This window comes from Fistularia commersonii, chromosome 28, assembly GCF_037954325.1.
Source record: "Fistularia commersonii isolate RoL2024-O1a breed Wild chromosome 28, RoL_Fcom_v1.0, whole genome shotgun sequence".
Classification (NCBI taxonomy): Eukaryota; Metazoa; Chordata; class Actinopteri; order Syngnathiformes; family Fistulariidae; genus Fistularia; species Fistularia commersonii.
In genome coordinates this window covers 2291066-2306007 of record NC_141311.1, presented here as the reverse complement: position 1 = coordinate 2306007, position 14942 = coordinate 2291066, and the positions used below count along the sequence as shown (strand labels likewise).

The following is a 14942-nucleotide window of genomic DNA, read 5'->3' as shown; positions in this document are numbered from 1 at the left end:
GGCATTGGACGGCGTCGTAACATTTCGAAGTACGCGCTCGCTAGTGAGCAGCTTTGATTGGTTGACCTGATTATGACGACATAACCAGGAACAGCTGAATTGTGGGTGATGTAGTTGGACCCGGAAGTCTTTTTTTAAAGGTACGACATTTAAAGGGCCACGAACATCGATCACGGTCAAAGTCGGCGATTGATTTAATCAAACGGGCCTGACAAGCCGGTCATTGTGTCTTATGGGTTGATATTAACACTAATATTGATATGGAATATTACATTTTTAACCTTATAAGACATTCTTCTTTCAGCACTGCACATGGAATTACTGCCCATTTAAACTGCAGTCATCCTTGCACCTGCACTTTGCTGCACTGCCAACACTGTTCATATTTATAATAATATTTACACTATTATTATGTCTTATCATTAAATATCCAAATGCACTGCGGACAGCATAGTAGGAATTTCGTTTTACAGGGAAACACGCTTCTACAATACACATGTGACAATAAATGCTTTGAATCTTAAACCTCCGTACAGACCCACCTCCGGGTTTATTTTGTCCCCGATATCAAGACATTTCAGGTCAACGGTTGAGTTTCGAACGCCAACGAACACTTTTCCGCACAACAAAGTGAAAGTAAAATTCATTATAAAACAAATGAATGCACGTTAAACACTTTAGTTTGATCTTAAGTCCGCAGGGTCAGAAGGGTAAACCAGATTAATATGAGTTTATTGTGCAGTGGTCAACCGGGTAACTGGTGATCGGCCCAAAATCGGGGAATGTGAGATTTATTGTTCTCTCTTCAAATAGATCAAAGAAGAATATCAATGTCCGACATGTAATTAACCATTTGGAGAAATGATCGACTTTTCCTCGACCTCATCGAAACACACACACACACACACACACAAACGTAATCGATAACGGTGTGACCTTGCAGAGTTGTTGACAAATAAAGGAAAATAATGCTTGAATTTAAAGCGGCTGCATTGAAAGAAGTGGAATGATGATTAATACCATTGTATCCAAAGCCAAGTGATGAACGCGGAGCACTCGTGTCACTGAATAGAGTCCTCTCCGCTGCCCCCTCTTTGAAAATGGGTCATAAAAGAGCAGAGCCTTCTTGCGGCGGTGGTCTTTTGTTCCTCTCAGGCTCTCTATTGATCGGCACATCACCTGCTCTCTCAATCCCATCATCACTTACAAGCCCGGAGAGTCGAGTTTCCAAAAGCCGGATTGACGTTTTCGGAAGCAGAAGGGTTTCGTCCCAGCTTTTCGAGGGGAACCGCGCGAAGGCAAGACCTCCGGCTTCACCTCGGTCAGACCCGCTGGGGTTAATTGTTGTTGATGTGCCGGTAAAATGAAATTGTTTTTGCTTTCTCCGCGGCTTATTTGTTCATAAGGGGCGGCGGGTTGCGGTATGATCAAATCACCGCGTCTCACGGTGACCTCCGACGGGGCCGAGGCTGTGACATCATCGGGTGAACGCAGCCACTGTTTCCATAGAAACTCCAACCCATTTTAACCGCTTTTCTCGGTAAAACACACAAGTGACCGGTGAGACACACACACACACACACACACGAAACTCCAACGTCCCTTTCTTTTCATTCACAAGGCACCTGTTGGAAAAGGGACGCAGTTGCAACTATTATATTTCTTATATGAGATAAATGAGTTGAATGTAAGTAAACTTGACAGCAGTTGTTTGGAAAACAAGCTGTTTAAGCATAAAATGTGTTTTGTGTTGAATGTAAGCAGCCTGAGAGTTGCAGCATCTTGAAACAGGCTCTGGCAAACAGTTATTTGTGTGAAAAGATGTCACATTTAAAGAATGGGTCTCTGAGGAAAAGAGAAAATTCTTTAGGCCGCCATTAATCTCAAACCCTCCGCGGCTTCTTTCTTTGACAGTCGAAAAATAATCACCTCTAACGTTATCCTATTCCAGTATCGAGATCGCACGGAGAGAGACAGAGAATCCCATCTGTATCTCATCTGTTCAATACGTGATATTTATATTGAGATTCCGCCGTAATTTCCTTTTCCTGCTATCTAATCTGCATGCTCTATCAGAAAATGAAGATATTGTCTTTGATGCTGCAGATGCAGGACTTTTTTGCTTTTCTAAATTAGTGTTTTTGGACCAGGGAGCCCCTTTTGATGGGATTCAAAATGCGATAAACACCAAGTGGTGCCCAACGCCTAGTCCTTGAGATCAAGCGGCGACGGATCTCCTGCGACCACCTGGGGTCCTTTTGCCGCCGCCGACTTCAGCAAAGCGACTGACCGTTTCCACCGAAGGTTTGGCTCTGGCTTCCTCACCCTTCAGTCAGACACACACACCCCTGATAAGCATTGATTTAGCTTGTTTGCAAAGTGACCTTGGTGCAAAACACTAATAAAACTTCAAATCAAGAGTTAATGAGCAACTCATGGACGCAGCAAGGAGGTCCCCGGCTGGATTGCCTTTCTTTGTGGAGTCACCATGTTCTACATGCAGGAGGTTCACTGGAGGCACTAAAGTACCCAGACTTGTATGTCCCCATATAACGTGTGAATGAAGTGCTGTTCGTATCACTGAGTTTGACAATAAAGTGCTTTCCTCTCCTTCTTCTACGTATGTGAACGTCTCTATATGTTGCCCCGTGATTGGTCCGGGGTGAAACCCGCTTCGCGCGCCATGACAACTGGGAATGGTGTCGCCTGTGCAGGATAAGCGGGAGAGATAATGAATGAATGGGTCATTGAACCAAGGTATCAAACATCAATGGAGGATGTAGATCAGGGGTGTCAAACGTGCGGGCCGCGGGCCGGTATTGGCTCGCCAGGGGGTTCAATCCAGCCCATGGAATAAATCTACAATTTGAAAAAAATACATAAAAATCGTGGACTACTTTCTTTAAATAAAAATGTAGTTTCTATATTGTCTGCTAGAGGTGCACTGTTTTAGTCAGTATTAGCAACATGGCACAACACTATATGACTCAGAACTTGCAGTAGATGGCAGCAATGTAGCTTCCGGATCTGTAAATAGCATTTTTACTTATTCTTAGAAATTTACCTGCTTTTCCTTTGGCCTCCGACACCTTCATCAGCAAAATGCTGTTGTCAAAAAAGTGGCTAGCAAGAAAAATGGGCTACTTCTTTTTTGAGTTTAGGAAGAAACATGTGTGCTTGGTGTGGATGCAGCAAGTTTCGGCATCACTACGAGACAAAAAACACAACAAAATGCACGGAGAACTGAGAAGACAGAACTGAAGCATGGAGTTGTTAAAATTGCACTTTTCCTCTTGAATCTCAGGTTGTTCGTCATGTTTTTTTTTTATCTTAATTTTTATTTAGTTTTTCTCTACATCAATAAGACAGGTACATATACCACATATAATGAGATGACATGATCATGAAATAGTAACAGAAATATCGTGGGTAAGAAAAAAAAAAGGAGGGGGGTGAAAAAATGATTAAAAAAAAAAAATCCACTCCACATAGGTAATCTAAAATGATGCTTTTGTCCAAAACTTTTGGAGCTTAACTTTATTGTATTAGCAAAGACACGGCCCATCATTTAGTAAAGATAGGCTTCTGAAGTCTTCATGAATATGTATTTAGCTCCATCTGGTAAATGTCGTGTCTTTTTAGATGAACAGTTTATTCCATATTGTGGCATTTTAGTCAGGGAAACTGCAGTGTGACGCTAAAACGTCTGTTTAATGAGTAATAGCTGTTGTTGGCCACAGCCACGCCACATGAGCCTCCAATACAACTAACTGCTCCCGCTTAATTCCAGGTAAAAAAAAAAACAGAATTCATTGCACCAAAAAAAAAAAAAACACTAACATAATTCCCAGCAACCCCAAAATCACATAGAAAACAACATAAACCCCAACATTATTGACTCGCTACAATATAAAGATTTCTAAAATTCTCCTTTACACTAAAACAAAGGAAAAATATTGGATTTAGCGTTGTTTGTAGGTAACTGAGTTGATGCGGCCAGTTTGAATTTCTATCCCCGTAGGTAGTCTTCTGCCGGGAATTCGCGTCGGTGTAAATGATTAGGTGGCGTGACAATTGAAATCTAATGTTCCCTGTGTTAAAAATAGAGTTAAAAAAGCATGTCAGTTGATTGTCTTCTCCCTATCCACTCCCCATCTGTCTTCAGTATTTTTAGCGCCGACCAGAGATACTTCCACGCCATTCGGGATGTCGCTTATTGTCACGACCCCTCGGTAATCTCCAAAGGTGTTTCGGAACGGCTAATAAACACTGTTTCCAAGCTCTGCTGCAACCAACCGTTTCCAGACAACATTTATTTAATGCAACAAATGAAATTGACATTTAAGTAGAAATATGCGGTACAAATATAAAGTTGTTATATATACAGCACCAAAAAAATCACACAGACAAATACATTTCGTGTCACTCGTCGGAGTGAGCGACATCGTGGGCGTCCGCCGGGGTGGGTGTCGGGGGGGAAGGAGGGGGAGTGTTTCCCCCGCAGCACAAAGAGGTAGATTTTCCCTTTTGTTTTGTTTTTTTCTCAAAAGGCAGAGGGGAAATCTCTTCACATCTTCCACAAACGACTGTGCGTCCGTCCGCCATCGACACGACGCGAATGTGGCATCACACTGGCACAAAAGGGCTGCAACATTCTAACGCAAGTAAAAAACACAAAGTGTATCAACAACGATGTCCTTTCTCCGCGTCTGCAAGAGATTTAAACTCCAACCTTCCGAGAGCCAATGCACGGAGATAACTTTTTTTTTTTTTTTTTTTTTTTGCAACAGGTGAGTAAACCGACGCGGGCGAAGATCGATCCCCGTCCGACGGCCGACATCTTCACTTTGCAAACCGAAAAAGCGATCGAAAAGGACCGACCCGCGCCGCGTCCGCCGGCTCCGGCCATCCCGTCGGGCGAGACGACCTTCGCTGTTCTCTTTGGCATCGCGTTTTCCTGCTACCTCTTGATGCATAGACACTCAATTTACTAAGCAACCAATAATCAATGCACCGGTGATCGATGCTAAGTTAGGATAGCCGGGGACCCAAACGGCATTAAATCTATACATGCGCTTTCTCCTGCAATGCGTCCAGAGGGTTTAAGACAAGATTGAAATGCCGTTACACCTGTCTGCAGCTCCAACCGGAGCGAATACGTGTGTGTTGTGTGTCGTGCACACACACACACACACCTCTGAGGTGTGTGCGGAGGAAGGACGAGCGAGTCCACGGTCGGTGTCGCCGCATCGCTGCATGAAAGTTAGCGGGCCCATCTTACGTAAGGCTCGGAGAAGAACCCCCCCCCCCGCTTCGGGAGGGGTTCCCTCCACTGAAAGTTTCTCTCATTTGTGCAATTCCTAATAATCCCGAGGACCCTTTCAGAGTCCCCCCCCACCCCCCCAAACCCCATCCGTCCCGTCCCGACCCCCTGCTTCCGCGGCAGATCCTCTGCCCTCTTCAGCTCATCATCCACACGAATGCCTGCGAGATCCTGCCGGACTCAAGTTCCACTGTTCCCATTGCGTAAAAAAAGCCCCCCAACACATTGCTGCGGTGTCACAGGACGAGCGAATGACGCCGGCCGCTGACGCGGGTCCGCTGCTCTTTGGGCGGCGGATCGGGTTGCTTGTCTTTGGCCCACTTCTGGCCTCTTGGAGAGTCACCTGTCCTGGCAGGAGGAATGCCGCGACTGACGTGTTTCTGTGACGCGAGTGGCGGCGGCGGCGTGAACTCCCGGCGTCGCCGCCGGTACACGGAGGACCGCCGCGTGTAAATATGCACGCCGCCGTCGCGACGCATATTTGCGTGCGTGCCTCCTCGGAAGTTGTTTTGAAAGCGGACACCTGCCCGTCTGAGGATAAAGGAGCGCGGGACGTTGACGATTCTGAAATGGTCCAGAGTTTACAGACTAAACAGAAGATGTCCCTCTTTCTGCCCGTCCTCGCTTTGGGTTTTTTGTTTTTTTTTTCTCTCTTTTGTCAGCCCAAGTATTTTTCCGGCGCGAGCCGTGCCAAACTCCGTGATGAAGAATAGAGGGAATTCGGCGCATGAAGGAGGCGGAGTGTTGGCTTCTATAGAAAACTCTCGAGGTCCGTCTCTGTTTTGAATTTCCTTTCACTGTTTCCCCCCCTCCCAGCATTCTTCACAAGGGGCATTGCTCGGAGGTGAAGGAGCCTCCCTCTTTCTTTTTCCTCCTCTTCTTCTTCTTGTGGACGGTCCAGCAAGCCGTGGCCATCAGCAACAGCAGAACCCCCATCACGAGCAGAACCACCGACACCACTTTGGTCTGAGGCAGGTCGTTGTAGGTGTAGGTCACGCCCGTCCCCGCCACGCCGATCACCAGGGAGATTATTCCAAAAGGGAAGATGCAACGGTACCAGGACTTCTCCATGCCTCCCGTAGCCTGGGACAGGCGCTCCAGGGAGGAAAGCACCTCCGGAACTTTGACCCCGCCGGCCTCCAGGGGCTGACCCTCCTGCCCCAGGATGGTCTGGGGTTGCGGCTGGCAGGCCAGGTGGCCCGGGGTGCAGCCCATCCCCGCGGCGAGGGCGGGCGAAGCCGGGAAGCGGGCTGCCTCGACCCCGTCCCTGCTCGGCTCCGGCCTGGGGAGACAGGGGGGAAATAAAAAAATAGAGCGGGTAAAAAGACGAAATGCAAAAAAAAAAAAAAAAAAAAAAAAAGGGGCTCCGGTGACGCGAGGAGGAGGAGGAGGAACAGAAGGTGGAGAAGGAGCCGTCAAATCAGTCCACAAATCCACTCACACTTTCCCTTTCTCTCCCTCCCTCTCAGGCTGATTCTCCATGCGCTGCCTGCTGGATCTCTGGCAGCACATTGTACACTGGGCAGGACGCGGGGGAAGCTGCCTATATAAGGGGGCCGGGACGGGGGAGGAGCTCGGGACGGGAAAAAAAACAACAGCGGGGAAGTACGAGCGCTCCCATTGGCGGTTATTCGCGTGACGTCAAGCATTGAATCGGGGAGAACAGGGGTTGATGAAGAACAGGAAGGAGGAGGTGGACTGCTCCCTCTTTTCTTCATCTCCCCATCACGGTTGTAGCGAGTCGTCCTGCAGATCGAGCCAGGTTACACACCGGAGCGTGTGTGTGTGTGTGTGGAAGGGGTGGGGGATTCCCTGCTGCTTGCGCTGGAAAGCGACAAGGTCCATTTCCAATGATCTGCTGAGACGAGGGAAACCTCACCACGCTGCAGGTTTGGTCGCGACGAATCCTCCCTTCGAGGATTTGTGACCAAACATCGACTACATAGCACCTCTGTCGGGGAAGAGTAAATGCTAATGAGCCCGCACGTGATAGAACGGAGGCCCGCGCCTCGCTGGCCGCCCACGCGCCGCCGGTGTCAGCCGTTGCAGAGTGAAAGCCAAGCGAGTAGTAATCCTCAGTATGCTCGACCCCCATCCGCCGTTTAAAATGCAACCGATCCGGGTTTCCTGTCGGCGAGCTCGGTCCCTCCGGCCCTCCCCGCCTCGGAAAACGGGCGACGGACGCAAATAGCTGCGTATTGATTCCGATAACGTCGCATCATTCTGGAAGGCTTTTTTTAAAAAAAAAAAAAAAAAAAAAATCGGGATGCTATGTGAATAACTCGTCGATCTATTTATTTTTTATAAAAAACCTGCACTTGCTCCGAACCGGGAGCTCTCATCGCAAAATGTCACTGTGCCTGCACAATGACAATTAAAAATCTTGGTTCTGATCGTGTTAAATGGGATGCTAAACGCGCATCAACCTGCTCTTGTGGGAATAAAAGGCATAACGGGGGTGTCTGACAGCACGTAGGCCTTTTTCGACCCTGGGACTCGAAAGTTAACCGCGAATCTAAAATGCCATATTTACGTCACCGTGACTCCGATTGCATCCATCCTGACCCCAACGAAAACACCGATGACCTGAGCCGAACGCGCGGGCATGAAACACGTTCTGACGTCAATTACAGATTTAAAATATTATCGCCAGCTGGCATCGTTTTCACATCGCAATTAAATGTTTTTCCATCTCATCCCTCCATGCACTCAGCCCGAAAAAAAAGGGAATAAAATAGGAGAAACCAATCGCGGCCAAAGCGATGCGTAATGTGCCTGAAAATCAGGAGCTGAGGGGAGTGCAGCCGTTGTTTGTGAGAGGTGTTGAAAAGAAACGGGCGTGCGGAGGGGAGATTCCTGGTGGCGCTGCTCGGTTTCTGTGGATTTGTGTTTGTCGGACTGCAAAAGGAGGGGACGGTGGGAAAAAAGAAAAGGCAAACAGGCTCGGGAGGGTGGGGTGACGGAGGGGTGGAGGGGGTTGCACTCATTCAGTGAAAACTACTGTTGACGTCGGAGGGAAAATCCAGCCTCTTCCGGTGACACCGCCTCAAATCTTCCATTATGTTACAAAATGGCGTGAGAAAAGAAACCAAACGGGACGCAGACGTGAGACTCCGCTAACCCGGGCGGGGCCGGGCCAGGGTCGACGGCGGCGACGGGCAGATCTACACCGCCGCCGGTGCACGCGGGTCAGGGGAAGGCTGGGATGCGTGGGCATCGCTCCCGCGGGGAGCCGTGCGTAGTGTGGATTTTTTTTTTTTTTTTTTTAAGGACGCCTCCTCCTCCCTTGGCGCTTTCACACGCGCTGATCCGAGACTGCAGGGGTGGATGAGATGCCGCCGGCACATCTCCCCAGCCCCGCGGGGCACATACTGGCCGCTGGATCCCGACCGGAGACACTTCTGGTCTCGGGACGGAGGCCCTGTGAATTCCCCCCCCCCCCCCCCCCTCGCTCGGACGTGACCCCGGCCGCTCCGACGGGGCGGGATTTGCCGTCGACAAAAGGGAAACATTCCTTAATAAAGGCCTCGCTAGATCTCGGTGACTCAACCGGCCGTCGGGTGTGTGTTTTTGTGAGTGTGTACGTGAGGGTTGGCGCGGCAGCAGGCCTCCAACACCCACGACCTGCTGTGTGAACCCAGCGCCACCTGTTGCCCGGTCTGGCATCTTACATCCCGTGCCATTCACACAGCGTCTGTGGGAACAGGCCTTTTGGACCTTCCCAAGGCCCGGCTCCTTCCCCCTGCACTCATTATCACCTCCTTACGTAACACTATGTCAGCAGATACCTGATAGGAGAGCTCCGAGACACCGGTTCATTTCTACTCATCATTTATTTGTAGGCATCGAGGAAAAAAAAAAAAAAAAAAGAATTAAAAATAATTTTAAAAAAGTCCTCGACTTCGCCGGTTGGTACTTCTGTGAGATGAGTGACACCTGCTGGAACAAAGCTGCGAAAATCCCATCAGTGATCCCAGGTACGAGACGTACTTTAGCTCGGTGTTTCGGAGTCCCACCCTCAGTTAAAGAAAATCAATCACATTTTAGCCGCGTGATGTGTTTCCTGACATCCAGTCGCCGATATAGATCCGGTCACGGTAGAACAAAACCACTCGCATTGAAGTCGGACACTAATCATTTGTGATGAAGTGATAAATATTAACACTGCATTGTGAAAATCATTCTTTCAGCTCTTGTTGCTCCGGCTTTGCTGAGCTGGCCGGAGGCGCCTCCGCTCACCTGGCGCTCGGGGACGCATTGAAACGAGACTTTCTATTAAGGTGTTTGTCTCGAGAGCGAAAGGTGTGGATTACACGAGACGTCGCTCGGGATTCAGTCGGGCTCGGATTCCAGGACGATGGCGGGAAAACGCTGTCCTCCTTCACCCAGGAGGGAGCACAGGTCTCTCAGCACGCAGGGGTCGGCGCCTCGGTGCACGGCGGAGGCCAGCTGAGGGAAAAGCGCGTCCAACAGAACCTGCCGCAGAGAAGAAACACCATCTGTCCGATCCGTCTTTTGTAACGGTGATATTTCGCGACAGAAAAAAAAAGCAATACGGGGCGTCCCTTACCTGCTCGAGGTCGATCTCCTGCTGCAGCAGGGCCACTCTCATCCGCAGCTCCTCCAGCTCTCTCAGCTCTCTCTCCCTTCTGTAGGTTACGCTCAGGGGCAGCGCAGCGACCATCCCAAATCCCGTTTCGCCGTCTGCCCCGGTGGAGGAAAGCCATCCTCCCCCGGGCCTCCGTCGATTCCGTGCCCCCGGCTCTGACGGAAAATACGGTTATTTTTAGAGCGTGAGCAACTGTAGCCTAAAACGCTTTTGTGCTCCGTTGCCTCGGCTTTAAATAGCGAGGGCCCATGCGGAGCCACGTCAGGACGGACGGCTTTAAAACGCCACCGTCACAGGGAAGGAGATCTGTCAAGGCCGAGGAAAGCACTGATCTGGCACCGCAGCTCTGTTTTCATTTTCCATGCGCCGAAATGGACGAGCCGCATTAACTCATTAGCGCGGAGCCGTCAGTACAAAACACTTACGTTATTAAAGTACAATAAGCGGAAAGTAAAATGCTCAGAAGTACTTAACAGTAGATGCAAAAGTAACAGGTGGAGCTGATAGGACTGGAAACTATTACGCCGGCTTTGGCAGTCAGGCGTAGGTTGACCGAAGAGGAGCCAGGGCTGGTAAACATATGTAAATAAAATAACCTTGCTGTACGCGGGAATGGAAAATCCAATTGGTGCAAATGGAAAACCTTTGGTCGATCAATCTCTCCGCAGACGCCGATTGGAAGTTACGCCACAATACATCGTGTGACTCATGAGAAACGCCCGGCCGGGATGACAAACAAAGCTCATTATCAAGAGAGACGGCGGCCGGCGATGTTAGTATGGCCGTCCCGTTCACTGGCCGTCCGACAGAGGCCCGTGGTGCTTTTGAATAAATCATTTTGCTCACATCTTGTCGCACTCACGATTGGTTTCCGAGTAGACAGCACCGCAGCGTCGGCGCTCGATTCACCCGCACAATGTTTCCAAAGACAAGGTAAAAAGACGCACGGCTAATCATGGCTTAAGTGTTACAGCTGACTCCTGATCGCCGCACCTGCCAACACTCCGGAATTTGGTTTTCCAATTTGTACTCTATCGCACGCCGCCTCACATCACATCTATCCGCACTTCTGACTTTCCACTGTTTTTTTTTTTTTTTTGCGACACGCAACCCGTATTCAGGATTTTACCGGGATCTCTGCATTGCTGTGGATCCCGCGGGACCAGAGGCTCCTCGGTCCGCCGCTGTCGGCCGGGTTCGCGGCCACGGCGGGTCAGAGCCCCGATCTGCTCCGCGCTACCGCGTGGCCCTCCTTCAGCGAACTGCAGGAGCCGAAATCAGAGGCAAGGGGTTCAACGTACTGATTATCCAGGTTAACTGGTTCATCAATGCAATGAATATAATTTATTGAGAATTTCTGCGTCCTTCTGATCGATAGGCAACGGAAATCAATCACGGTGGAACTCCAGCTCCGCCGTGACAGCAGGATAGGCCTCTTCCCTCGGCAGAGCCCCGCACGGAAAATGTGTTTGAGGCTTGCCAGCACATTTTGACAGGCTTCAATTCAAAGAGGAAGGATACCATGGCGGTCATTCTCTCCATGAAGCGAATCCTCCCAGACACAGGTTTCCTTTGCACGGCGAGTATTTTGTCCCACAGCCTAGAGATGAGGTGGAGTCAAAGGAGGTGTCAAAGCACAAACTGGGGAATCCGGAGAGTTTAAGACTCTCATGAAATGAACAGACTGATTTTGGCCACCTGCTGTGCTTCACCGTCAGGGATGTCCACTTCGCTGCCTGTGCAGGGATTCTGTCAGGAGGCAAACGCAATCACAGTTATACACAAAAAGGGACAAAATTCTTATTATTCGGGCAATCTATTGGCAAATAACTCACATTTTGTCCCATAAATAGTCCACACACTCCTAACCTCATCTGGATGCAGCTTTGCAGGAGGATCAGGTGCAACACAGTTGCCGCTACTCGTTTCCAGAAATGAGGTTGTCCCTTTATCTCCCCGCACTCATCTTCAAATAGCAAATTGGTTTGTTCCTGTCTCTGAGTCACGAGCAGGCTCATCATAAAATGACGTGTGTGTGCGGGACCAAGCCCATTATGGGCTTTTTTTGCGGTCTTGTTGCGGTTATTAGCCCTTGCACCACTGACAATGCAGCGTATTCAGAGAGTCAGCTGCTGTTATACAGACATGCGAAAATGATGGTTTTCTGCACGTCACTACTGTGCCGGCCCGTTTTCGAGATGCTGTGTCCACGTGCACACCAGGCTGCGGCAGCACTCCGTCACACATAATTTAGCCCGATTTCTGTGATTATGAAAATTTTGATCCATGCCATGATGTTTCTGTAGGAAATATCAGAAACACTGAGCAAGGGAGACTCACGGCAGAGAAACCTCAACAACTATTGCGCTATTATTCAAGCATTTCCTGCATCTACATCACCAGCACACTGGTCAGATGGCATTGAGAGTTTGCCGTATGTACAAGAAGTTGATTTATTCCGTTGCTTTATGCTTGCCTGCAGCATCTTGACCTTTCTGCAACAGGATTATTGTTTGAGCTGTGGAGAATGCAAAACATAACGTCTCTTTCTCACAAGCAACCTTCCCTTATTTTGAGTTGGGGGATTCATTGATGGGATATTCATTTTCATAAGTGAATTTTCACATAAAAACTGGTAACAACAGCTGAATCTGTGTGTTTAAAATGCTCCGGACTGTGCAAAAGCAACAGAGGTTCAGTTCGAGAAACACAGTGAAGTCCAGTTATCTTAGTTCATCAGTTAACTGAAGAAACTGAATGAAAGATGCGTATAATGCACAAAGCACATGCGATTTATCTCTGCGGTGCAGTGCTGCAAAGCCATACCCGTTCTGCTTGGCTGCCGTCTCATCCGTATGGGAAACAGGACACTTGTCGTTTGAAGGTGGCAGAGCTTCGCCAAGATCCTCACTGCTCAGCACGCCACTTCCAGCGCTCTTATCTTTATTCAGGATGCTTGAAATGTCCAACTGCTGAACACCAGCGGTTCCATGTGCCTCCACACTTTGCTCCTTTGCAGCTTTGTGACGCACGGCTCCAGCTGACGAGACACGAGGCTTCTGGATTAAAGGTCTAATAAGTGCGTTTTTGCTTTGTCCAGGATTTCTATGAGTTGAGGATCTGGAGGCCAGTGCGGAGGATACAGATGTTTGAGGCTCTCTGTGCCCTTTTCGGTCAAGACTGGTGGATTTGGCTGTTGATCTGACAGCGGCATGCTTTCCTTTAGAGGCTGCAGAGGCCTCTGTTACCTCTTTAGATCTGACAGCTGTGGCAGAGAGTTCCTTTCCAGGTGGTTTGCTTCTTTCAGGGTCTTTATTCGAGAGGCCCCTGCCAGTGCGAATGCAGAGGGCTTTCTCCAGTGCTTGCTCAAGCAATTTCATGTCTTCGGTTTCCCCTGAAGGGGAATTCATGCCTGAGAACAAAATAACGGCTACAGTTGAGTTATTCAATATTTATTTGACCCCTGCATGTCAAAGCATCCATCAGGGAATACACATTTTTTATGCGATACATATGTCTACGTGGAAGACACGCTTTGTATTGTGTATGTGCGGAATCTGTTCATTCAGCTGGTCCATAAACCCAAATGTTAAAAATGGGTCTTCTGTGGTTCAATTGGTCTGTAGATTAATATGAATATATATACGCATATAAAAAACACATATACTCACCTGAGTTAGCATCTAGTGCTAATTCTGTGTCTATGAATGGTGTCTTGGGCTCTGCTGTCCTATGAGAGAAAACAGGATGTTACCATAAATTATAAATAAGAGAAGATTTATGGATGTAGTGAGAAAGGATATGAAGTTAGTTGGTGTGAGAAAGGAAGACACAGAGAAAAGGTTTAGATGGAAAAGATTTATTCGCTGAGGCGACCAAGGAAGTGAAAAGCCCAAAGGACCATAAATGATAATTTTGCACTGGTTTAATCTATTTTCATTACTAAGTGACCTGATTTAAAAGTTGTTATTGTCAGTGAGAGATGAAGGAATATATCCTAAATGAAAGTTGTGAACTAGACAGACTTGGAAGCACAAAACTAGTTGCACCAAAAGGCACTGCTGGGATTCGAACCCAGGATCTCCTGTTTACTAGACAGGCGCTTTAACCAACTAAGCCACAGCGCCAGATGAGTGCTGAGGGAGCGAATACACTTTTTCTACCACCCCAGGATTGGTTTCACTGTCTGTAGGACTTTTTAGACTTCATAGTTTCGTTTTTGTTTTTCCTTAACTTATACTTACAGTGTCTGTAGTATTTCTCGGTACAGTTGAATGCAGTTGTGAATCCTAGCTTGTTCGGCTTTCCACGACTCGACCGCGGTTTCAACCGCGCTCAGCAGAGACATGGCGGTCCCGGCGTCATAAATAAAATACCCGTAAAACTATAGTTTACCACAACTGGTAGTTTACAAAAGAAGTAATTAGTGAAAGGAAATTTAACTGTCACGACAGTTTAGGATAGCGGTTGTCAAAGGAACGGTGTTTAACTCCGGCGCGGACCCGCGAAAGAAAACTTAACGGATGCGGAAGTAGTAGTACTCCCACTTTTTACATGAAATATTATCATATTTTTCGTATTAGAAAAAAAACTTATTTTTGAAAGATTTATGGTATTACTGAGCAATTACTCTCATCGAGTGAATTTCGGTAAAATAGAAAATAAAACAAGTTTTAGAACGCAGCTTCGTCTGTTGGAACGGGGTTTGCACATCTCGCGAGAAGTGAGAGCAAACGCCGTTTCCTCGAGGAGGTTTAAAAGTTGGTTGGATTTTAAACGGCTGCATTCGTAGAAAAAAAAACGTTTTATTTCTCTCCGCTGCGGCTCTGAGTGACCAAATTTCCTTTTTTTGCCATAGAATATTACGCTTCTTGATTTCAGATAAATATCTTGCAAAAGACCATCATACATATTTTTCGAGCTGCCGAAAAGACGCATGTTGAGCTCACCTCAGCAGCCGACTATCTGCTAAGATGTAGAAGAAAAGCAAGACGAAGATTTTTTTGGTTT

The 14942-nt window shown here is 48.0% G+C and overlaps 2 protein-coding genes and 1 non-coding gene across 3 annotated transcripts; all 3 read right to left on the bottom strand.

The window, feature by feature from the left end:
• Window positions 1-3466: 3466 nt before the first annotated feature.
• Window positions 3467-6824, bottom strand: LOC147217150 (uncharacterized). Its single transcript, XM_086176058.1, has 2 exons — window positions 6765-6824; window positions 3467-6605 (listed from the first exon to the last, which is right to left on the bottom strand). The coding sequence occupies exons 1-2, from the start codon at window positions 6803-6805 to the stop codon at window positions 6146-6148; spliced, it is 501 nt and encodes a 166-aa protein (XP_086032184.1). The 5' UTR covers window positions 6806-6824; the 3' UTR covers window positions 3467-6145.
• A 2313-nt stretch (window positions 6825-9137) lies between these two features.
• Window positions 9138-14617, bottom strand: tedc2 (tubulin epsilon and delta complex 2). The gene is made up of 8 exons (XM_086176127.1): window positions 14177-14617; window positions 13604-13662; window positions 12759-13344; window positions 11631-11681; window positions 11454-11532; window positions 11062-11194; window positions 9894-10087; window positions 9138-9799 (listed from the first exon to the last, which is right to left on the bottom strand). Exons 1-8 carry the CDS (start codon window positions 14278-14280, stop codon window positions 9656-9658), a joined length of 1350 nt encoding a protein of 449 aa, XP_086032253.1. The 5' UTR covers window positions 14281-14617; the 3' UTR covers window positions 9138-9655.
• On the bottom strand, window positions 13986-14059 carry trnat-agu (transfer RNA threonine (anticodon AGU)). Its single transcript has one exon. It is a non-coding gene; the product is annotated as a tRNA-Thr (tRNA).
• Window positions 14618-14942: the final 325 nt, after the last annotated feature.